This window comes from Vicugna pacos, chromosome 3 (genome assembly GCF_048564905.1).
Source record: "Vicugna pacos chromosome 3, VicPac4, whole genome shotgun sequence".
Lineage (NCBI taxonomy): Eukaryota > Metazoa > Chordata > Mammalia > Artiodactyla > Camelidae > Vicugna > Vicugna pacos.
The window spans coordinates 22,400,840-22,423,297 of NC_132989.1; the positions used below are offsets into that span (position 1 = coordinate 22,400,840).

Sequence of the window (22,458 nt, forward strand, 5' to 3'; positions counted from 1 at the left end):
CCGAGGAGGCCGTGCACCTCAGTCAGCTACTTCCCTGTGTTGCCCTGGAGAGGATTCCAGGACCGGCCAGACGGCGCAACCGTCAGTCCCCTTCTTGGTCTCTTCATGTAAAGTTAGGAACTGCGTTTAAGTCCATTCTGCTTATCCTGATAGACGCTGACAGTTTGGTACTCCCTCCTGCAATCAGTAAGGATGACGTCTGCCCTGGGGATAGAAGATGGGGATGCCAGTCATCCGTGTCTTGGTGAAGCCCAAGACCATGACAAGCGGCAGCCAGTTTAGTCAGTAAGCAACAAAGACCCACGCCGCAAGAATCTGACAGCCCGGGGTCATAGACTGCAGGCCGCCTGCGCACATGCTTAAGGTGCAGCCGTCTTTGTTCTCATAGACAAAGCAACAACTTCCAGCCTGTTCCTACCGTTTGGCTGCAGACCCTCAGCAGGACTGGACCACCAGTGCTCAGAGCTGGCATGGAGTTGCTGAAGAGGAAAGTGGGCACAACAGTTGACGTCCTGGACATTTCAGTTACCAAAGATTCCAGAGGCCAGGGAGCCCACTTTGTACCTTGACAAACTTTTCAGTATGTTGAAGGGCACCAAACCCTTCTGGCCAGGGACAGGGATTCCCCAAGGCACTTCCCCAAGTCTATCCCTTCAGCTAGGTAAGCAGTGATTTGTGCTTAGAATTACTAAAGCTCCCAGCAGGGCATAAACTTGTGAAAGGTTTCTGTTCCCACAGGTGTTTCTCATCAGGTGCCTTCACCTAGAACCCAGTGTGCACAACCTTGGGGTCAGACTGGCAGGCCACTGGGTTGACCCTAATTCCCAGGGAATCTCTGCCCTAAGACTAGGTCCCCAGATGGGCTTAAATGAGTGACATTTAAGACCAGTCACCCTTACATTCCTCTGTCTATTTCTTGGTATCAGTGAGGGTCATTCTTCCCTTCTCCACTGGGCACCTTGGCTAATATACATCCTGCTTAGGAATTTAGACCCACAGCTCAGGACAGGACTGACCTGACTTCCTCCATCTGATTTTTATACATTCAGTGGAATTAGTAGCCCTCTTGGTGCATCTGGGCCCTCAACATAGAGAAGACAAGACAGCAGGTTAATCAATTTTAATGGAACCAAAAGATTAGACAATAAAATGTTACATACATTCACACACACACACACACAAAACCTTGCAATTTTTTTCTGGAATTATAGAAAGCAAGCAGTGAGGAGCACATCTTTGTGGAGATTATTCTTGGAGCTGGAACCAAAGATTAGTATTTTGGTCGTTTCACTTCAACCCTGCAATGGAAGAAGAAATGAGCATAAGCAAAACACTAAACAATTTCTATCAGTCTCACAGAGGAAGAATAATGCTGCTCACCCATCGGCTTCCATCTTCTTCCTCTTCTCAATAATCTACAAAAACAACAGTTATAGTCAATATTTATGCGGCCAATCTAAGCTCACCTGAGACCCAAGGCTGACCTCTCCTACTTCCATGGCTGTCTGACCCTCTGCCTGTTCCTGAATCTGTGGCCTAGTGTCTCCTCCCAGCTGAAGCCTTCCCAGGGAGAACCAGTCCCACTCACAGCACTAATCTTTTTCCACTGGCGATCAAGCTCTGCTTTGTCATTGGTCTCCTTGAACCGCCTTGTTTTCCGCCCTTCAGACATCTTGATGCCATACTGGAATGCAGCCCTGAGGGGAAAAAAGGGCAGTTGAGGGAAGAAGACATCAGAGGTTGCATAGCAGTAGCAAGCTCTTCCCAGAGGACCCTGTGAGCAGAGAACCTATTTGGGAATGTTTCAGCCAGATTATACTCTCTAACCTGGTGTGGGCTAGTCCACCCCTATCACCATCCCTCTCCTCACTCCCTGGCTGTATTTAGTACCAAGACTTACTTGGGCAGTGCCTCCTTGTTGTTCATATACTCGCTGTATTCCTCCTGGGTATCAAAGTCCCAACGGCCTAAAGGGCCCTTCTTGTTACCCTGTTGCAGGATAGAATGGGGGGCAGGTGAGGAAGAGATGTCAGTGGAAATGGAATTTTAGCCCTTGATTAAATTCAGTCTCTCCCATAATCCCAGGTTTTATCATTCATAAATCCTACCCTAATCAACAATAATAAATGTTTTCTATGTACTTACTATGTGCCAGGTATTATTCTGAACACTAAACATGTATCTTATTTAACTGTCTCAAAAACTACTGAGAACTGTATTTCTTTCCATTTTCCTAATGAGGAAACAGGCATAAGCACTAAGTTAGCAAGGTCACAAAACTAATGGCAGAGCCATGGTTAAGCAAGGATCTAAGATGGAATTAAATCATGCAGTATAGAGAGAATGAGGGGAAAATGGATAACATTTCTTGACCATTAATGATGTTAATGTTTGTTGGTGGGCTTTTTTGTTTGTTTGTTTGTTTGTTTGTTTTAAGACTGAGAGGAAAATGCAATCCTGGCTAGAATAAAAGTCAAGTTATTTTCTAAAAACTGAAATTTCTTCTGCTCTTTCTACATATGCACTAAAGGCTTGTTTACTGCCTAAGATGGAAATCAAAGCCTGGTACTTTACAGAAAATAAAAAGAAATATATTTTTGGTCTATCTCATTTGACTTTGTACAGATGCTTTAAAACAGTTAAGTTCCCCAAGACTGCCCCCCCACCCGCCCCCACCCCCACTCCAACCGTGCTGCTGCTCTTAAGGCTGCAGCTGGAGAAAGTTGAGGCCCAGGAAATGAAACAGATTCTTTGGGTGTAGGGAAGGGGATATATACTAAACAATAACTGCCCCAACCCATCCTTCCAACTCCATACCTGGTCCATTTTGCTATAATCCACCTCCTCGTCACTGTCCACGGCCATGTCATCCATCCTAAAGAGAAACAATAGTTAAACAGATGGTGCAGACCCAGACCCCTATGCTTCATTTGGAAGCCTATCCACTAAGAGGCTACGTGCCCAGGAAAAACCATCCCTCCTAGACATCCCTCGTAGAGCCTAACAGAATATCAAGAAGTCCCCATGGGTCCTAGCAAATCAAATTTCCACCTCACTCCCCATTCCCCCAACTTGTTCTCCAATCATCCCAGCCTCCCTTCTTTAACAGAGTCTTACGTACGTGGCTGGGTAGCACTCAGCATAGCTGTTTGACATGCCAAAGAAATCTCCCAGCTGCTTCTTGTCCTCTGGCTTCTTCAGTGTAAGCTATGTTAAGGCAAATAATTCTACCAACAGCAGAAAAACTTCAAGCAGGAAGGGCCAAGGGCTAGAAGACCCAACATGAAAACTCTAAGGAGAGGGCTGTGAACATAAATGGGTCCTCTGAGAAAGGGGAAAGTAATGACTTCATCCTTGTCAAAATTCAGCACAAAAGAGAAAGAGGAAGATGGGGGTGAGGAGATTGTGGGGAAGCAGGGAGGCAGGTGGAGTTGGAATTAAAAAAAGAAGAGTTCTCTAGAACCCAAGAACATTCTGAAATAAAGGATATGATTCAGTGCCTTCCCAGCCGGCAGATCCAGCAAACTTTTCATTGATTGACTTGATTAACTCCTTGGCAGATCCGGGTCCTGGAGGAAAAATAACTCTGTTCAGACTTTGAAATGAGGAACTTACAACCCCTTCCCCACAACACACTTCCAACCTGTTTCTAAGAATTTTTTAAGCAACAGAACCCTTTAGCTAATAAAGTTTTAATCAAATTCCAACTAAAAATGAGCTACTCTGGTTGAGATCAGTAGTGTGCCCAGAATATTGTCTGCTCAACCTGCCTCACATCCTCAGAACCCCACAGCTGGAAAATTATATCTAACAGAGCAAATATGCCCTCCCATTGCCTGGGAAGGTAGATGGAGCTCCAGGCTCATCTTCTGTCTATTCCATAAGACAAGACATGGATCTTTTGAGAATCCAGAACTAGAAAGTCCCTCAGTCTCACCCTCTCACCATTAGCAGCTCTGTGCTCTGGGTCAGACTCTCAGCCCAGACGAAAGCAAGACTGCCAGAGCCAATGCAAGATGCTTTGGATGAAACTCACCTTTGTCAACATCCATCGGCTGGAAAGAAAACAGAAGCTAAAGTGAGTGTCACCATAAGGGATCCCCATTCATCTCGCTCCCAAGTTTGAATCAACTCCCTACCCCACCCCTTGCCCCCAGTTTCAGGATGGTTCCTTCTCTGGATTAGGTGACCCCCAGTTGCTGCTATGGAGCCAGGAGGCACCTATATACCAGAGGGGTCCTGTACCTGGCTGGGCAGGCAGAGATGGGCAGCTTCACCACCTCGTACCCGGGACTACATCTCACCTCGTCGTCCACTTTTGGCTTCTCAAAATAGCTGTGCCTCTTCTTCTCCTCCTCTCTCTCACGATCTCGCTCCCGCTCTCGATCTCGTTCTCGTTCCCGCTCTCTGTCTCGGTCTCTGTCTCTCTCCCGATCACGCTCCCGTTCCCGATATCTCTCCCGCTCCTTGTCCCGAGGCGTCTTGGTTGTGGAGGGTACATAATCCCCAATGTCTTCAAATATACTAGGAAAACAGAGATCCCTAGCTGACAAAGTCACACAGTCTTCCATTTCCCCTGGCCATTTTGCCAGAATCCTACACCGAGGGCCCCCTAAATGCCAAAAATAAGAAACCCAGAAGCCCTTCCTTCCTCAGATCAGAGGGCAGGGGCTGGGATACATACTTCATGTCAGCCTCGGGGGGTTTCTTCTCTTCCATTTTCCCTGTAATGTAAAGAGAGGAGTGAGGAAAGCACTCCTGAGCTAATTCCCACTCAGCCTAACCACACTCTCCAGCTCGCAATGCCCTTTTAAACATCTTCTGTTCAGAAAATAAGACAACAAAAGCTACCCATACTCTCCCTCCTCATGCCTCAAAGCTGCCCACTGCTTCCCGGGTGCATCAAGCAGACAGAACTTGGATGTAACCATCTCTTTGCCAGTGCTCCACTGCTCCCATTTTTCTCTGGTCCCCAAGAACATCCCAATATTCTGAAGACAGAAGAAGGAGACCTGGAGACCTTGGTTCCATCCTCAAATGCTTCTCCCCCTAACCCTCCAAGTTACCTTTATCCTTCTTTTTGAGCTTCTTGTTGCGGGTACCCTGCCTCAGGTAAGAAAGGATCTGGGTGAGCTTGCTGATAACAATGTCATTTGTGGTCAATGTGGTCTGAGCCTGAAAACCCCAAGAAGCAAGAATGTTATCCCACTGAGCAGGAATCTCTTCATTTATTCATTCATTCATTTACTTAACAAATTGAAGGATGAGTTAGAATTAACTAGGTGAAGACAGAGAAAGGAAGTGTTGTGGAAGGACATTCAAGACATATGAAACAGCATGCAAAGGCCTGGGTCAAAAGTGAATCTAGTACATTCAAGAAAGCCAGGATGATTGGAGAACAAACAGGGATGCATGGTAAAAAAGAGGCTGGAAAGGCCAGGAGTTACATGGCCTCACAGGCCATAATAAAGATTTTGCTCTTTATCTTAACAATAAGAAAGCACTGCAAGCTTCTAAATGTGATCAGACAAAAATTCACACTGTGAAATGATCATTCTGGTAATATGTAAAAATCATAATGGAAGAGGGGATGGAAAGATGGGGGAGTGGTAATGGCTAAAGAGTACCAGGTTTTTTGGGAGGTGATGAAAAATGATTTAAAATTGCCTGTGATGATGGTTGTACAAGTCTATGAATATATTAAAAGCCACTGAATTGTACACTTTAAAGAAGTGAATTGTATGGTATGTGAATTACATCTCAATAATAAAAATAAATAGGATATTGGAAGGGAACCAGGGTGGACGTGGGGTAGCCTAATTAGGGGCCTCTTTTAATAGTTCCAGCAAGACATGATGGCTTACACTATAATGTTATTGTGTTATTGGTGGAGACAGAGAAAAGCAAATGGATTCAACTGAGACATAGGAAGTCAAAAGGTAGATAGGACTTGGTGATGGGTTAACTGTGGTAGATGAGGCTTAGGGCAGAATCGAGACTGATCCCCAGGTTTGGGGCTCATGTGGCAGGCTCTCAGGACTCCACTCACCTCCATGGTGGGACAATCAGCTTTGCTACGAATAAGAGTAGTGGGGATGTCCGTGTCAGCATACTCATCATCCAGGTCTACCACATAGGCCATGCGGCCCGGAAGAAACAGCTCATTCCGCTCATATGCTTTGCTCTTGAAGAGCATGCGGTAAACATTTCTGCCTACAAAGAAAGAAAGAGCAGCCAGGAGCCAATGAGAACCTTTTACAATAACAGCTGCCATTTGCTAAGTGCTTACTTTGTGCCAGCCACCACACCAAGTGCTATGCACGCCTTGCTCAGTTGAATCTTCACAACAACCTGGTGAGGTAGGCACTATTATCTCCTTTTAACTGATAAGAATACTAGGGCTAAGGCCGGGACAGGGTATAGTTCAGTGGTAGAGGGAGTTCTTAGAATACACAAGGTCCTAGGTTCAATCCCTAGTACCTCTGTTAAAAAATAAATAAGTAAATAAATAAATCTAATTCCCTCACCCCCAAAAAAAATTTTTTTAAAAGAATACTAAGGCTGAGAGCTGTGATTTACTACCACTTAAGTCATAATGACCACCGTAAGTCCTACAGCTACTAAATGACAGAACAAAGAATGGGACCCTGGCAGTTTAACTCCGACGGCTAAGCTCTCATCCACCCTTCCTACACTGTCTTCTCAAGGGCACTATGTACCTAGCATTGTATTAGGCCCTGGGCAGAAGGATGACATGTAAGGTAATATTCATGATGATGGAAAAAATAGCTCTACTACATGCTCAGTGTGACAGGCACATTACACACATTATTTCTCTTCATCCCAATAATTCTATGAGGTGAATGTTGACACCATTTTTGCAAGCAAACAGGAGCTGAGAAGTTAAGCCAGTTGCACCCAAAATCACAGGCTTAGTGTGATTTCACCATGGGATTCAAATGCAGGCTTCTGAGTTCTGAGCTTTTAATCACCAACCATGCTACCTCCCTTAAAGGATCAGCCCAGATCTCAAAGAGCTTCCAACCTAACTGAGGAGACATCAGTAATATATATAAAATAACTAAGTCCACATCTGAGTTGTATTAGAGGATTTTGTGGGAACTAGCAGGTGTGGGGGCAAAAAAAGAGAGGGAAAAAAGTAGGCTGAGGTAAAGGGGGAGCAGATCCTGCCCAGAGCACTAAATTCCCTCCAATTCACCTGGAATGCACAGCCACTAGTGTAGAAATCCTGTACTCACCTAAACGTGTTTTAAATTCAATTTTATTTTCAGGATCCTCATCTTTCCTGAAAAAACAACAACAAAAAAAACATTTTTGCTTAATGTGTTCCTACTTTAGGCTCCAACTTTCTAAACTCTCAAGCTCTCCCTGATGTGATGTTTACTTACTTGGTTTCTTTCTGGGGCTTTTCCATCAGTTCTTCCTCCTCTTTCTCTTTACTGGCAATCTCAGCTCGTACCTAAGAGGAAAGCAAGTAGGGCTTAGACACCTATTCATTTTCCGTATCTTTACTGAACACCATTATACCACACTATGCCAGGAACTAAGAATCAGTACTAAACAGGACAATATAGTCCTTGCCCTAATGGAGCTTATAGCAGGAGAGACAAAGTAAACAACTAAACAACAAAGTGTGACACCTGGTGTAAGTGATACAGAAGAGCTGTGCAAGGATGCAGGAAGTGGGAGGTAAGGAGTGGGGAGACTTAACCACACCTGGGTGATCAGAGGAGGTTTTTTCCCAAGAAGATAAAACTGAGGCTGAGACTTGAAAGATGCAACTAGTCCTACAGCAGGGCCACCGTTAGTCCTTTTAGATGATCTCAACTAACAGTAGTCTCCCTCCTCACCCCGAAAGGCCCATACAAGAACATGCAGCGCTCTAGCATTACTCTCCACCCACCAACCAAGGCTCACCTTTTGGAGTAGAGCAAAATCCAAGCCTTTCACCAAGTGGGTGTGTTCCATGTCACCACCCAAGAATTTGGACTCCTGGATCAACTGTCTTCTCTTCTCTGCAGCTGATTTATCCCTGTATAATGAAAGAGACCACATTAGGACAGTCCTTTGTAGGTGGCAAGCGCCTCCTGAAATGGCTTGGCATGGGGAAATGGCTTTCCAAAGCAGGGAAAATGTGAGGAAGAATTCACATTGCCACTGTATGACTCTACAATGCTGAGGGAACCACGCCCTGGCCCGCTCAATACTCACGCCTCAGCAGTCGGGCCCACAGCCCTGTAGTTAGCTGTGGTGCTGATCAGCTCAGTTTCCTCATAATCTTTGTTCACGCCATCCCGCCGTTCCTTGGCACGGTCCCGGTACTTCTCTGCTAGTTCTCTCTCTCTCTCAATCTCTTGTTGGCGAAGCTTGGCATAATAACTGTGACCAGTGAAAGGCAAATGTGTAAGGCTTACCAGCTGCTATCCCAAGGTCAGCAGAACTGTTCCTGTTTCCCCATACCTTCATCCAGCTCTCAATGGTGAATGCTCATATACGTCCTAATAGAACTTCTGACCACCTCTCGATAGTCCTCAAAATCACAACTGCAGCCATCTTCTAGCTCACAGATATACTATTCTGATGTCACCTCAGGACACTCCATCTGTCCCTTCAGAATCCCTTAATGCCACCCAGCTCTACATGACTGAATCTCTACAGGTATGAGACTTCCAGACAGCAACCAGGAAGTCATCTGAATTTTTATCACCTTCCAAATTTCAACTGAAAATAAATCACTCCTTGTCAGTCCTCCCCAAGAAGAGAGGAAAAGCAAAGTACCAGGTCTAGGAAGCTTACTATCATACAAGTAATAGCGATGACAATAATGATGATGGCAGCCAAGATTTGTTGGGGAGTTACTATATGGCAGATACTGGTACTAAGTGTTTACATGGACTATCACAGGATCCTCATGATAATGTGATAAAAGTTATTATCACCATCTTGATTCTACCCATGAGAATATTGAGGATTAGAGAGGTTAAGCAAGATGCCCAGAAACTGAAAGATGAGATTAAAACACCACAGGCTAATTCCAAAGCCCTAAACTGCCATTCTAAATATCATTCCACTCCACTGAGAAAGCAGAGAACCTCAGGACAAGAAAGGAAAACCTGTCTCTAGCCTCATAACTGGCCCCACTTCTTTTCCCCAATACTATACACCTTAAAACCCAATACTCCATCCTTCCTTCACCTTTTCTTTTTTCTCCTTCGCGCAGCTGGATCTTCATCCTCATTGTACTCCCTTGGCATCCTAGAAAAGAAAAAAATTCACTGATGGCAAAATATTGCCACAGCCCCAGAAACCCCAAGTAGTGGCCCTGAGGATTGAAGAAAGGCCTAGAATACTGACCAAAGCAACAGCTGACCAGTTTCAGTCAGGCCGAGATCCATGTCCATCCTTGTAGGCAACCAGTTATGAAGCTTTAGAAAGCATCACAAGCAACTGAAGGACTATTAAAATTATATATCCCCAAATATGTGTCCTAGAATCTGAGTCTGTGGGGCTGGAATGGACCCAGATATCTACCCATTCAAGCAAAAGAAGCAACTCTAGTACAAGTGCTCCATGGAACAGATTCAGTCTCCAGAGGAAGAGAATCAGAATCACAGACTTTAAAAAAGAACTAGCTTTCTAGTTCCTAAGACATCGAGTTCAGTAGATTTTCTGTAGGAAGGAGATGGAAGACAAGATTGGATCACCTCAGAACTTACTCATGGTGACGAGACTTAGAGGGTGGTGCAGAGGTGGGTGCAGCCCTTGGGGTCATGAGAAGTTTCCTGAAGTCTTCATTGGTGAGTTTCGATCTAGAAGGCAAGAATTTTAAAAATTAGTAACCAATAAGAACTGGGAAAGGAGTATGTAAAAAATATGGTTCACATTACTAGAAATCAGGGAAATATAAATTAAAACAAAGATATGCCACTTTTAATGCATCAGAGTGTTAACTACTAAAAAGTTTGCTAAATGAAGAACAAGTGACAACTTGGGAAGTGGATACTCTCATATATCGCTGATGGGAATATAAATCAGTTTGGACAATTTGGAGATTGGTCGTTATCTATCTTAAAATTTAAATGTGCAATATCCTATGACCCAGCAACTCCATCTATATATAACCTGGCCAATTACTGGCACGTGTATAAGAAGGCCTGTGAAAGAGGTTGAATTACAGTTTTGAAACTAATGAAAACTTGGAAATCACCTAAACATCCATTAACTGGAGACTAAATAAACTGTGAAAGTGTTTCCCAAATGTGGGGAAGAAAGCACTGACAGTATAAGAAGTCATTTTAACCGGTACAGTGACAAGGTCTCACTCTTTGACCAAACTTTAGTAAGCTTCCTTTAAGCCCCCTTCTGATTAGGCCTTTTCATTGACTTGCTGAGCCCAGTTTTAGCAAAGAATCTTGCTGGGTCTCCCCAAGGAAGACTTTATTCAAGACTACTATAATAGGAACCAAAACTATTGCAAAAAGGGAGAGGGACTGAAACTTAACTCTGAATACAACAGGGATAATTGGGAATTTATAGAAAATTACTTGGATGGACATCAAGGGTTGGGTGGAAGAGCAATATGATTAGATATCAAGAGGAGTTGTTGGATCTCCTTGATTGATTGATGGGATTCTCCATACTGTGGCAGGATTCTTTGCTAAAACTGGGTTCAGCAGGCCTGGTCAAAATAGAAGACTTGGAGAAGACTGACTAGAGTTTGGTCAAGAGGGGAGTCCTTGTCACTGCCATGAAAATAACGTCCAAGATACTGAGAAGGGGAAAAAAGCAGGTGGCAAAATGATATATATACAATATAACACAACTTAATTTTAATATTTTAATTCACAAAGCAATGATATATTTTACTCGGATATGCATGTATGAATATAAATGCATTTAAAAAGAGTAGGAAGAAAAGATACAAGTTAAAAAGGTAACACTGGTTACCTCCAAGAAAGGGACTGGAATTGGGGATGTTATCAAAGACAACATTAACCTTATCCTGATGCTTTAATTGTCGACAATAATTAATTCCTATATAATATGCAATTAAACATCAACTTTATTTTATTTTTTAAACATCAATTTCAAAAACTAGCATTCTCCCTGCCATAATTTCCCCTTTAATACTTCTATGCAGTTGGCCTGATCCAGTTAAAGTTCACGGAGATAAAGGGGTAAGTGGTATGATTTTTTTTTTTTTTTACTGTCCTTGCTGACAAGACATTCAGAAATCTTTCACCATCACCACCACCACTTAATACCCAGCTCATTCCCATGGTTCTACATCAAAACACTCACTGGTGGAAAGAGTGAGGATCATCCACATCGTGGCCATCTGGGGCCAAAGGGTTGGAGAACGGCTCACCTAAGAAAAAGAATTGACATTAATTTAATCAATCTCTTTTGTCAGGTCCTGTGCAAAAGATGGGGATATAGTGTAAAAATACCAATGTATTTTCCTGTCAAGTTGCTCACAATCTAGTTAGGAAGAACAGTGACAGTGACAATACAACGTAACAAGGGCTTAAGTAGGAAAATACAAGGAGCTGCGGGAGCCCAGAGCAGGGGGCCCCGTAACAGCGCTGGAGGATCAGCAAAGACTTCCTGAAAATAACATCTAAGATACTACCGGAAAGATAAATTGGCGTAACCCCAAATTAAGTAATGGAGGTTGAGGTTTGTTCACAGATAAAACTCTTCTGTCGTGGTTTGGGGCAAGGACAAGGTTTAGGAACAGTCTGGAGCTGCTGGCCTCGCTAGGGGCCCAACGGACTCGCCATGCTCCAAGCGTCACTCTCCCGGCCCCCCCTCCAGCCTCACATACACACACACACCCGGCTTAAACTCTGAGGCCAAAATAACGCTCCAAGTGTCCCTAGTCCCGCGGGGAAGAAAGGGCAGATGATCCAAGCCTTACTATCTCGCTCCGGCATTTCGTCCGCGGTGTTTTAACGCCGACAACGACCGAGGATGCCACAACACAGCAACCACAGGCGCTTCCCCACAATGCACCTCAGGACTCCACCCACAGTGCCTTTCGCACCCGCCGTAGGCGGAGAAACCCGAGAACGAGGGGAACTGCGAACCCTGCACTGCTTTTATGGCATTGGCTAAGATTGGCCCCTTCCCCTACGTAAGCCAACCTATCGCGGGACTGAAGCGTCCGCGATTGACCTGACAAGGTCACTGGGCCGGAAGGTCTAGGGCGGATGATTGGATAGTTGCAGAGATGGCGGCGGCCGCAGCAAGTCGGGGGATCGCGGCCAAACTGGGCCTGCGTGAGATTCGCATCCACTTATGCCAGCGATCGCCCGGCAGCCAGGGTGTCAGGTGAGGCGCCGCAAGGTGAGGCAGGCGGGCGGGCTTAGGGGCACCGGGGTCACGACCTCGTCCTCCCTGGTGTTTGGGGAGGCCCGCGCCCACACCGCACACGCGGTGCTCTCTCCGGCTCCGCAGGGACTTCATCGAGAAACGCTATGTGGAGCTGAAGAAGGCGAACCCCGACCTGCCCATCCTAATCCGCGAGTGCTCCGATGTGCAGCCCAAGCTCTGGGCCCGCTACGGTGAGCGCGGGACACCTGGGACCTGGGACCCTGGTGAGGTAACAAGGGTTCAAGAAGAGAAAAGGCCGCCCAAGGTCACGCAGAAACCTGTAGGGGGACTGGAACTCGAACTTCAACCTTGCTTTGACCTTGTTGCATATAAGGAAATATACTTTCGCAAAATTATAGGATGCTTTGTGTCCTAAGTCACATCTATGTGGAGGCGGGCCCGGTCCTGCACAGGGACGAGGAACTGTCTTTTTTGTTAATTCAGAACAGGCTTCAGATAGGGGAGGAGAGATGCTGGTCAATTCCCATCAATATAGGTCCTTCCAGGTTCTATGTGGTCAGTGCCAGTCCGTAGAGAGTTAAAATCTCAATAGTAAAAACCTAAACTAATGGACTGTGTTGAGCACTTACTAGGCTTTGTGCTGAGTGCTTTCCTGCCGAAATCTCACTTAATCTTCATTAATTATATGAAAGGTGGATTCGTTTTTCTCATTGTAGAGATTAGAAAGCTGAATCAACAATTCTGTGAAACATAGAATTCCTAGAATTGACTTCTGCCAGGCTTCTGTGGCTGGCTCTTTGTTACAATTCAGGTTATTTTTCAGGTCTGAACTTACATATCACTTCCTCAAAAAGGCATTCCCTGGCCAGTTATGTAACGTTTCCCCTTATCCCTGTTTTATTTTACCCCAGTCTTAAAACTATTATCATGTTTCCTGATATATGGGGGCATGCATAAATATTTGTACTTACTTTATAATGTTTTTAATTTATTGGGGGGTAATTAGGTTTGTTTATTTAATGGAAGTAGTGGGGATTGAACCCAGGACCTCCTGCATGCTAGGAAGGCACTCTACCACTGAGCTATACCCTCCCCCGATAATAGTATTTTAATCACAGCTTTTAACTACACATTACCCTAGAAATATCTAGGGGCAGGCGGGGAATCATACCCAAGGCAGATCAGTTTCAACAGTGGACAACTACAGTATGCCATGCACTAAAAATTGTTTGGAGGAGGAAAAAAGTCTCTCCTTCCAAAAACCAGTAGACTAGAAAAGGAGGTGGACAAAATAACTTTATTATACTAGATGGCTATGGGAGCCATTGACTGGGGACCACAGAAAGGCTAGACCCGTGCAATGCACTGCTCACAATAGTTAATAAATGTCTCTCATGCCCCATAAAACTTCCATGAAACACTTTGCTTCCCATTGTGACCACCCAGAATCAGCCCAAATTCTAGCTGGACGTTAGCTTCCTAGTGCATTTTAGACACATTGGATAAATATTAGGCATAACAAGACTGTAAGTTGGAGACAAAGACCTTTTATTATATTTGGTAGCCCCAATAGTGCAAAGCAGATATTTAAGTACCTCCTTCTCTCCTCAGCATTTGGCCAAGAGAAGAATGTCTCTTTGAACAACTTCAGTGCGGATCAGGTAACCAGAGCCCTGGAGAATGTGCTAAGTGGCAAAGCTTGAAGCTTCTGCTGAGGAGTAAGAGCAACAGCCCTACAGCCTGGGCTTTGCTGGACTGGGTACAATGTGGACAAATGTGTTCTTCTGTTCTTTATAAAGCTTGGGCTGAAAATGCTGTCTCAGGACGTTCTGTTCCTCATTCCACCTTCTACCCCTTACTGTACAACCAACTGAGGCAAAGCAGTTGAATATAAAAATAAAACTTTATTCTGTCCCATCAAAAGCCATCAGCTGCTGAAACAAAAAGAATTTTTTAAAAGGCCGGGGAAAGAAAGAACAAGAAAAGAGGAGATTCCAAGGACCGAGATTAAGTAGGCCACTGAGTTCCCTCTTGGCCCTCCTGTCTGGACAATGCTGGGTGATGAGGAGGAGCTGGGATCCCTTAGACAAGGCTTAGGCTCAAATGTGGGAGCAGAGAGCATGACACATCATTATGGTTCTAAACCCTCAAAAGGGGCTCTGTGGGCCAGGAAGTTGGTGGGGTGGTAGTTAAAGAGTGGAGTATGTGACACGGAGAAGCCAAGTCACCCATGCCGAGCTGTCTGCTGGAGAGCACGCACACGATCCTGGAGCTGTGCCACCTCCTCATGCCTCTGTAGGGCCTGCAGCCCTGATTGCTGCAAGAAGGCCTGGACAGCCTGAGAGTGGGAAAAAAAGGATTCAACACAGCATCCCTGAGCCCTAATACTCAACTCCCACAGCCTTACAGGTTAGCCCACCTCTTCTTGGAAGATAGCGCATTCCCAACAAGAAGACAGAAGTTCTAGCCTAGGCTAGCTAGGCCCAGAGAAGTGACTAAAGTTAAGACTAGAAAGAAAGGGGCCAGGGTGAGACCAGAGGCTTCAGAACAGGGGGACTGGGGACCAAGGCCAGAAACTCACCCCTGGCTGATAGAGGAACAGCAATTGCAGCAGCTCCAAACTCTGGCCTACTACTTCAGTGTCAGAGAAGACCAATGTGTCCAGCAAGGAGGGGAGCAGGGGCCCTGGCCAGAGACGCTGACAATAAGCAGGACCTTTCTCTGCAACGTTGCACACAACTGTGAGCACCTGCGGACAGATACATGTACACAACCCCACAGAGGAAAGCCAAAGATTGTAACAATAGCTTCTCTGGAGTACTGACCATGTGCCCAAGCACTATGCCAACCACTTTTATATGCATATTCTGTAAATCCTACCTCAGCTGCCCCCAGGTAGGATTACCATTCCCAATTATAAATAAGGAAACTGACACTTAAGATGGTTCGTTGACTTGCCCAAGGTTAGTTACTAGTACACCGCGGTTTAGGGACACACACCTAGACCATCTGGTCTATGACTGATGGTCTGGCCCTGAAGCCATCCACACCACACCACCTGCCAGCTCTCAGCTAAGGATACATCTGGAGGCTTAGGTCGGCTCCCACTGTTTATACTCAGGCCACCCGATCTTGGACCCAAGTGACCTTAATACCTACCAATACGCTCACCACATTAGATACTGACAACAACCGCAAGAGGGGCTCAATCAGATCCAGGGAGAGCAAGGAGGTGCAGAAACTAGGACTGTTTGCTGGAAAGGAAAATGTCAGGGTGAAGTTCCTCTAACTGGGGCCTGAAACCACCTCAGGTCCAGTGCTACCCACCCCAGCCCAGGCCATGAGGAAGTATTCCCAGCATCTAACGGTCCAGGCCTAGGCACATTACAGTGCTTACCAGTGAGGTTATTAAGAAGCCAGAGGCCCTCAGGAAGCAGGCTGGGCTGTTTCTGGAGGAAGAACTGCAGAAGGATAAATAAGGCTGCCACAACACGCTCATCTCGGAGCTGCATTTGCTCTCCCACGGCCTCCACTGCTGCCTCTGTTAGCAAGTTGCTTAGACACCGAAGCACAGGGCATGCCAGCTGCAAAGAGGAGTTGGGGGTCAGGTGTAAGGAGCAAGGGGCAACCTGCACATGGAAGCAGGAGCAGAGTAAGAAGAGACATTGCCCAGATCTTGACCCGACCTCTTCACCTACCAGCTCCAGTCCTGCATCCTCAGTTCTCTGGACAGCCCCAGCCAAGTCCAACAGCAGCAGCCCCAGAGTGGACAGAGCCCCATGGGTGATGAGCAGGGCATTATTGACCTGGCTGGGCAATAGGAAGCCAGTAGTCACTACTCAGTCAATCCTACCTTTATTTTTTTATTTTTTTGCTGTTTCATTTTTTTATCACTCAAAAAAGCTTCATTTTTTATTTAGCTTTCTGACTCTGTGCTTGTGCTTTCAATACTTTCACAATGATTTTCTGCTCCTCAATAAGGAAAGCACACTTGATCCTGTCACAGACACGTTTAGCACACAAGGAACCATCATAAGCCCGGCTGACATGCTTTTTTGTTTTAGACAGTCCCATAAGACCTTGAGGTCTCACATCACGAACTCCTGGAAGTGGGCCTGGGCACACGCCGCATGTGGATTTTGGTGCTTTCCCAACTTTCTTGGTATAAAGGTAAACAATTCTATTACCAGAAGTTTGGGACAGCCTAGCTTTGTTAGAGGCTGTACTGTAGGACAGCCTATGACAGTATGTCAAACACTGGACCATTCTGAATGCCTCTAGATATGGTCCCCGGAAGAGCCAATCCTACCTTTAAATCAACAAATGGCCTAGGTTTGTGGGTTTCCAGGGCTTCAAGAAGAGAGGACCACAGAAGGAAGAAAACTCACCACTACAATTCCAGAAACCAAAGTTCAAAAACCTGAGTGTCATGGAAGGAAACTCCAGGGGAGGCCTATGGCACTTTCTTCAACTGGCCTGTGTTACCTGCAGATTATGTAGTGAAGACACCAGGCAAACTCCACAGCGACCCCAAGGTTCAGCTTTGGGCCAGGTTGCAACAGTTGCAGCATGTGCTGGGGGAGAGTGGAGCCCAGGACAGAGCTGCCAGTAGAAGCAGAGATATGAGTAGGAACCACAGAAGGCAAGATGCCAGCCACTCTTCCCAAACCCTAATAGCAGGTGGCAAAGTGTCCAAACCCAAAGCTCCTCCCAGTCAGGCACATGGAGCTAAAATGTGCAACAGCCATGGAAACAAAACTCTACCAGGCATCCAGGGGCTACACTAACAAGTAAGTCACACCTGCCTGCACATGTGAAGACCCAATTTTACTTACGGGATGATCTTCTCTGGAGCTTCCTTAGCCTGCAGAAGCTGGGACAAGGCGTATCCAAGGGCTTCCAGCACAGTCAGATGGGGGGACTAGAAGCAGACATAGAAGGGATTTGACTCTGGAACACAGGCTGTAAGATTTCCTGAGACTTTCAACCTCTTAGCACAGGGCAGAGGCTGGAAGTGCCTAACCAAAGCAGGCAGTGCATGTAGAGAGACATGACGGGAGGGTTGCCCAGGGAGGAAGAAAGGAAATGGACACTCACCTGGATGCAGGCAGCCAAGGCTGGAACAATGCCCTGTGGCAGGAGCTGCCTTCTCACAGCCTCACTCTCCACGATCAGGTTACCCAGTGTATACAGACAGAGCTCCTGAGAGCAGGATGACAAAATCACTGGGCTTGGCCTGTCTCAGGCTGGGGTAGGGGTGGGGTGGATGGAGCATCCCTAACCCTAGGGATCTGGGTACAGAGGAATGGGAGATGATGGGTGTACGTATGCCTGTGGCATCAGGGGAAACAGGTTTTCTTCTTTTCTCTAGCTGCCAGCTCAAACTGGACCCACAAGCAAATTTTTAAATCCAAACCAAGAATAAGGAAGGAAGGGATAGAGCTTACTATAAAGTCTGAGCTGTGACCGGAGAGGTAGGTGAGAAGGTAGGAAGTAGCCGGCAGGCAGGCCTCAGCCACTGCAGACAGCTCAGAATGAGAGAGCTCATGAAGGCAGCGAGCCGCCTCTAGCTGCAGCAGGGCCTGGTTGCTGGTCAAGAGCCCGACCAGGGTCCGAATGCTGCCCTCCAGCCTACACAAGTGAGCACCAGAGCCCTGCTCAGCCTGTGGCCCATTCTCCTCCACGCTCCCATCCATCCCTCAGAGCCCCAGCCACCCACTCATACCACCCACACTGACCTGATGAAGGCCTGCTGCGTCTCAGGGTGCTGCAAGCCTCGACGAAGGCTGACCAGAGCCTTCTCTCTCTCCTTTTCCTCTGTCCCCCGCTGGGCTAACCGAAGGAACTGCTGGATCTACGACCCAGGACAGGAAGAAGAGAGGTGGCAACACACAGTTGCCAGAAAGCAAGGCATGAATCCTGCTCTGCCCACTTCCCGTGTGCCCTCCAATATGGCACAATCCCTAGAACTTGTCATTCACACTAATATAGCTATGTACCAACTTTACAGTAGAGTGGACAGAAGAGGTACTCAAAACGCAGTTTAATACCAGCCTTGCCACTTACTCTACAGGGGACCTAAACCTCAGTTTCTCACCTGAAAAATAAGAATAACATCTACCCTGACTTCTTACTGGCTTATTTTAAGGATAACATTTAAACCTCTCAACCTGGCATAACCTACCCCTCCAGCCATTCTCCCCATGCAACCTACAATGCAACACCACCAAGCACAACAGGACTTGTTTTTTAACGCTTTCAAATTTTGTACAATCTATTTCTTCGGCGCAGTATACCCTCTCCAGGTTCTCCACTCCCTTACTGCCTCTGGGATGTTAGCCCCTTCTGGCTTCCTTTGGCAGACTCAGGGGTTTCTATTGTACCTCATGTTTCCATCATGTGGGAGCATATCTGTCTCTTCACTGGGCTGTAAACACTTCAAAGAAAAGGATTCTCTTTTTAATCTTTATGTATCTCAGTACCCAGCACAGGCGTTGTGCCATAAAGTAAGCACACATGAATAAATGGTATAACCTAGGTGTAAGTGCTTTATAAACTACATATGTAAATAGATAATATAAACACGGAGGATGCCCAAGGCTTGCTGAATGAATAAATGAACTAAAAAAAATTATTTCATTCACTTTTTCCATAAATGAGTATATGCCAGATGCTGTACAGGCATCTGAGTTTTCAGTGATGACAAATAAGGTTCAGGTTATTGTGGATTTAAAGTCCAGGTGAAGAAACTATAAAAACAAGCAAACAATTAGTATGATTAAGATTCTGCAGACCCACTTTAGATGCCGAAAATGTAAAGCCCTGCTTTAAGTATGCAGAGAAGAGGATCGTGGCAATTGCATTGGCAAGGGCACGTAAAGACTCCACAGCTGTTTAGGAGGTAAAAACAAACAAACAAAACACCCAAAAACCATCTTGGACTGGATGATGATGTTGGATGAGGGACACGAGTTATCTCGGATGAATTCCCGGTTTCAGGCTTGGCCCACTAGATAGATGGAGGTGTTGAAGGGACCGCGTTCAGGTCTGGCGGCATAACTCAAGTACTCGAGAAGGAATTTGCCGCCAGATGGTGTTGACCTCACCACGTACCCTGCCCCCTCACCTCGGCTTCTCCAAGGATCACAGCCACATATCCTTCAGCTTTCTCCGGGTCTTCGTCTCTCAGCAGCCTCTTGCTGACCAGCTGCTGCTCTCTCCGCGCCTTCCGCAGTGCTAGGGGCAAAGGAGCCGCCTGAGCGTGGGAGGGGCACCCAGGACCCAGAACTCGTCTCCGACCCAGGCGGCTTCCTCACCTCGTCTCCTACTGCCATCCCCCATTCTCCCGTGCTCCCCCACCCGCCCACACCTGCCTCTCGCTCCCGCCGGCGGCACCGTAGCTCCTCCACTCCGCAGCTCAACGGCCTGAGGCGGCGCTGCCGTCGGCTCCACATGGTGGAGCTGGAGGAAATTTGCACCAAGTTGAGAACCGGGAAAAGGGAACAGAGGCCTGGAAGCCTGTAGCGCTCGCGCAGCCACAACGCAGGGCGGAAGGGGCGGTGCCAGCCAGCAGAGCACGGAGTGAAGTGAAGGCGGGGCGGGACGAGGGGGCGCGGCCACCGGCTGGGGCGGGGCGGGGCCAAGGGAGGGTGGGGCAGGCAGAGGAGGAGAGAGGAGGAGCGAGAACAGAGGACTGGCAGGGCGAGGGCGGGAGGGGCGGCGCGAGGGCGGGAGGGGCGGCGCGAAGGCTAGAGGTAGGGTGGGACCTAGGCGGAAAGCCAAGAGAATTCTGAGCAGCCGCACTTCGGTTTCTCTGCTTCAAATCTAGGAGAATAACTCAACCTCGACCCCGACGGCCCCGGACACTAGCGCCACCTTCCAGCAAACATAACGTCCCTACCCCTAACACTTCCTAAACAAACATTCAAAACTACCCCGAGTTCTAGGAAGATAATGGAAGCCGTTTCACCGATAACACGGCTGTGAAGAGCTAAACGCTGGACGCGCATAATCTTATTGAATGTTCGCTATGACAATTATCCCCATTAGACGGGTGAGAAAAATTAGGCAACAATGTCACTGTTCTGCATAAAAGTGAATAGCATTATTCTTAGGACAAAGTAATTCTTTCATCAAATTTTAAGCACCACTAATCTACTGGGTATGGGGAAACACTGGTGAATTAAAAACCGTGTTCCTTACCCTCAAAATCCAAATTATGGCCAACTAAACCCTGCATGGTCTAATCCCTGCTAACGTCTCCAATCTCACCTTTCTCATCTCTCCTGAGATCTTTGTTCCCTAAACAAGCTCTGCTCTTTTCCTCTTCTAGGCTTTTGCACAAGCTGTTCCACTGCCTAGAGCCTTGTCTCTGCAGTCCCACCCTCACTACAACCAGCATCCTTCTCTTAACACCATGCTCAAAATCTCAACTCCAGTGTTCCCTCCCTACTCAGAACTACTAGACCAGTGCACCTAATTATGAGAGTGTATATCACCATACACTTCTTCATAACCCTTTTCACAGCTGTCATTGTTATAGTGTAATTGTTTGACATTGTCTCCTCCCAAACCCCCTTCACAGCTCCAAGAGAGTAGAACCCTGGTAGCACTGAAGAATTTTTACTGAGACCTCTAATTTTTAGAATGGAGATCATCATCCTGTCATCACCTCTTCTCTCCAGGTCCAGCACATATCCAACCTCTGGACAGCTGATTACTGAGCATCTGCTATGCACCATACTCTGGCTGGGGATAGGATCTGGGTCTTGTACCCTCCTTCATGGGACAGACTGGCTTTTAACATCTGTATCTTTCTCCTGGTGGGGAAGATAAGCCCCCAGGAAAAAAATCTATGCTCTGTTTGAGTGTCTGCTCAGTTACAGCTGCCCAAACTGTTTTATTTGTTTGTTTGTTTTTTGTTTTTGTTTTTGTTTTTTTGGAACTTATCTGCCTGGCAACACTGTTAACCCTGTAAGAAACAGCCCCATTTCCTAGCTGGGGCTAGCTGTTCCTTTCTTTAGAGCTCCCACAAGTCCTTGTTTTCCCCTCTGTAAGATTCCTCTTCACTGTGGACTGTAGTTCTGGGTCCATGTTTGCCTCCATCACCTACTAGAGTGCTTGAGGGAGTGTATGATGGTTATGTCTGCACCCCAGGGCTTGCAGCAGCCCTGGCACTTTTATAGATAAATGATGGATATTTTTTGAATCAAGGTGTGAGTCCAAATCTTTGCAAAACCATTGTTGACCCTTTAGCTTGGACCCCTCATCCAGAGTGTCTTCCCTAAGGTGATGGAATTTGCTGAGGAGCCAGGCTTTAGTGGCCTGAGTCTTCTGAATGCAGAGACTCTGATGAAGAAAATAATAAAGGGCTATTGTTGCAACCTCAGTGGTCGAGCTGAGACTCCAAGTCTGGTTGTCTAACTGCAGAGTTAGTGTATTTAACACTGATCTATACCCATATCTTGGTCCTCAGGGATGTCCCAGTGACCTGGTCTGGCCTTTAAGCATGGCTTAGGGTATAAGAGCATGACCAACAGGACACACAGAGGGCAGTGTGGTCTGATGAAGCCTCATTGTTTGGACTGGGGGCAGATGTGAAGCTGCTTCTGGAAAATAGGGAAGTGAGAATTCAAAAATTTTTGATGTAGCCCTTTACCTAGAAATCCAGAAGTTCAGACTTATGAGGGCTGTTTTAAAAGCATAGCCTTTTTGGGAAAAAAAAAGTGTGATTTTGATAACATTCAGGTATTAAAAGGGAGAAAAAAAAGAGATAAATAAATAAATAAATAAATAAATAAATAAAAGCATAGCTTTTCTGGAACTGAGGGCAGTCATCAATTAGATCCCTCGAAGTGTAACTTGCTTACTAAATAATACTATGTAACCTGACTTCACCAGTCAAGCTCACCTTAATTGTTCCTGCAAATTTACATACCCTCATGTAGCTTAGACAGTATGTCACAAGGCTCCTTTAACTGCCCCCCAGTGAGTAACTACCCCCTCTGAAATATGGGTTGCTATAGTAATGGCTGTTTAAGTTGATTTTCAGGAACTTAAGAGTCAGTTCTTGCCCAGTTCACATTCCAGCTGATTAAGACT

The 22,458-nt window shown here is 46.3% G+C and overlaps 4 protein-coding genes and 1 long non-coding RNA gene across 8 annotated transcripts; 1 reads left to right on the top strand and 4 right to left on the bottom strand.

Annotated features, from left to right (window-relative positions):
• Window positions 1-39: 39 nt before the first annotated feature.
• On the bottom strand, window positions 40-1,084 carry LOC140691897 (uncharacterized). The gene is made up of 3 exons (XR_012067518.1): window positions 1,017-1,084; window positions 419-479; window positions 40-204 (listed from the first exon to the last, which is right to left on the bottom strand). It is a non-coding gene; the product is annotated as an uncharacterized lncRNA (long non-coding RNA).
• A 21-nt stretch (window positions 1,085-1,105) lies between these two features.
• IK (IK cytokine) lies at window positions 1,106-12,083 on the bottom strand. Its single transcript, XM_006204547.4, has 20 exons — window positions 11,942-12,083; window positions 11,323-11,389; window positions 9,738-9,830; window positions 9,217-9,276; window positions 8,233-8,400; window positions 7,939-8,053; window positions 7,410-7,480; window positions 7,260-7,306; window positions 6,050-6,213; window positions 5,067-5,175; window positions 4,685-4,724; window positions 4,305-4,524; window positions 4,037-4,055; window positions 3,491-3,569; window positions 3,122-3,202; window positions 2,818-2,875; window positions 1,901-1,989; window positions 1,589-1,697; window positions 1,381-1,415; window positions 1,106-1,298 (listed from the first exon to the last, which is right to left on the bottom strand). The coding sequence occupies exons 1-20, from the start codon at window positions 11,955-11,957 to the stop codon at window positions 1,271-1,273; spliced, it is 1,668 nt and encodes a 555-aa protein (XP_006204609.1). The 5' UTR covers window positions 11,958-12,083; the 3' UTR covers window positions 1,106-1,270.
• Window positions 12,084-12,120: 37 nt separating this feature from the next.
• On the top strand, window positions 12,121-14,280 carry NDUFA2 (NADH:ubiquinone oxidoreductase subunit A2). The gene is made up of 3 exons (XM_006204549.4): window positions 12,121-12,354; window positions 12,481-12,587; window positions 13,969-14,280. The coding sequence occupies exons 1-3, from the start codon at window positions 12,254-12,256 to the stop codon at window positions 14,058-14,060; spliced, it is 300 nt and encodes a 99-aa protein (XP_006204611.1). The 5' UTR covers window positions 12,121-12,253; the 3' UTR covers window positions 14,061-14,280.
• TMCO6 (transmembrane and coiled-coil domains 6) lies at window positions 14,242-19,919 on the bottom strand. 4 transcript variants are annotated; one of them, XR_012067509.1, is made up of 12 exons: window positions 19,727-19,919; window positions 19,484-19,593; window positions 18,096-18,211; window positions 17,805-17,988; window positions 17,455-17,559; window positions 17,193-17,278; window positions 16,843-16,959; window positions 16,056-16,167; window positions 15,755-15,941; window positions 15,517-15,611; window positions 14,939-15,078; window positions 14,242-14,695 (listed from the first exon to the last, which is right to left on the bottom strand). XR_012067509.1 is itself a non-coding variant. In XM_072956228.1 (12 exons), the coding sequence occupies exons 7-12, from the start codon at window positions 16,926-16,928 to the stop codon at window positions 14,582-14,584; spliced, it is 762 nt and encodes a 253-aa protein (XP_072812329.1). In that variant the 5' UTR covers window positions 16,929-16,959; window positions 17,193-17,278; window positions 17,455-17,559; window positions 17,805-17,988; window positions 18,096-18,211; window positions 19,484-19,593; window positions 19,731-19,919; the 3' UTR covers window positions 14,242-14,581. The 4 variants fall into 4 exon arrangements, 3 of the variants coding, with proteins under 3 accessions (XP_072812329.1, XP_006204610.1, XP_015094970.1); XM_072956228.1 differs by having other exon boundaries at window positions 14,939-15,106; window positions 19,731-19,919; XM_006204548.4 differs by having other exon boundaries at window positions 14,939-15,106.
• LOC102545034 (large ribosomal subunit protein eL34-like) lies at window positions 16,178-16,836 on the bottom strand. The gene has a single exon (XM_072956261.1). It carries the CDS (start codon window positions 16,621-16,623, stop codon window positions 16,270-16,272), a length of 354 nt encoding a protein of 117 aa, XP_072812362.1. The 5' UTR covers window positions 16,624-16,836; the 3' UTR covers window positions 16,178-16,269.
• Window positions 19,920-22,458: the final 2,539 nt, after the last annotated feature.

Excerpts from the sequence above, each read along its gene's own strand:
- IK (XM_006204547.4), bottom strand. Across the intron at positions 1,698-1,900 it reads AACAAGGAGGCACTGCCCAA|GGCTGCATTCCAGTATGGCA; the intron begins GTAAGTCTTGGT and ends TTTTCCCCTCAG. Across the intron at positions 1,299-1,380 it reads AAGAAGATGGAAGCCGATGG|GGTTGAAGTGAAACGACCAA; the intron begins GTGAGCAGCATT and ends CTTCCATTGCAG.
- NDUFA2 (XM_006204549.4), top strand. The coding sequence starts at position 12,254 with ATGGCGGCGGCCGCAGCAAGTCGGGGGATCGCGGCCAAACTGGGCCTG. Across the intron at positions 12,355-12,480 it reads CCCGGCAGCCAGGGTGTCAG|GGACTTCATCGAGAAACGCT; the intron begins GTGAGGCGCCGC and ends CCGGCTCCGCAG. Across the intron at positions 12,588-13,968 it reads CAAGCTCTGGGCCCGCTACG|CATTTGGCCAAGAGAAGAAT; the intron begins GTGAGCGCGGGA and ends TTCTCTCCTCAG.
- LOC102545034 (XM_072956261.1), bottom strand. The coding sequence starts at position 16,623 with ATGGTCCAGTGTTTGACATACTGTCATAGGCTGTCCTACAGTACAGCC.
- TMCO6 (XM_006204548.4), bottom strand. The coding sequence starts at position 19,811 with ATGTGGAGCCGACGGCAGCGCCGCCTCAGGCCGTTGAGCTGCGGAGTG. Across the intron at positions 15,942-16,055 it reads AGGATGCAGGACTGGAGCTG|CTGGCATGCCCTGTGCTTCG; the intron begins GTAGGTGAAGAG and ends TCCTCTTTGCAG. Across the intron at positions 14,696-14,938 it reads TGTTCCTCTATCAGCCAGGG|GCTGTCCAGGCCTTCTTGCA; the intron begins GTGAGTTTCTGG and ends TCCCACTCTCAG.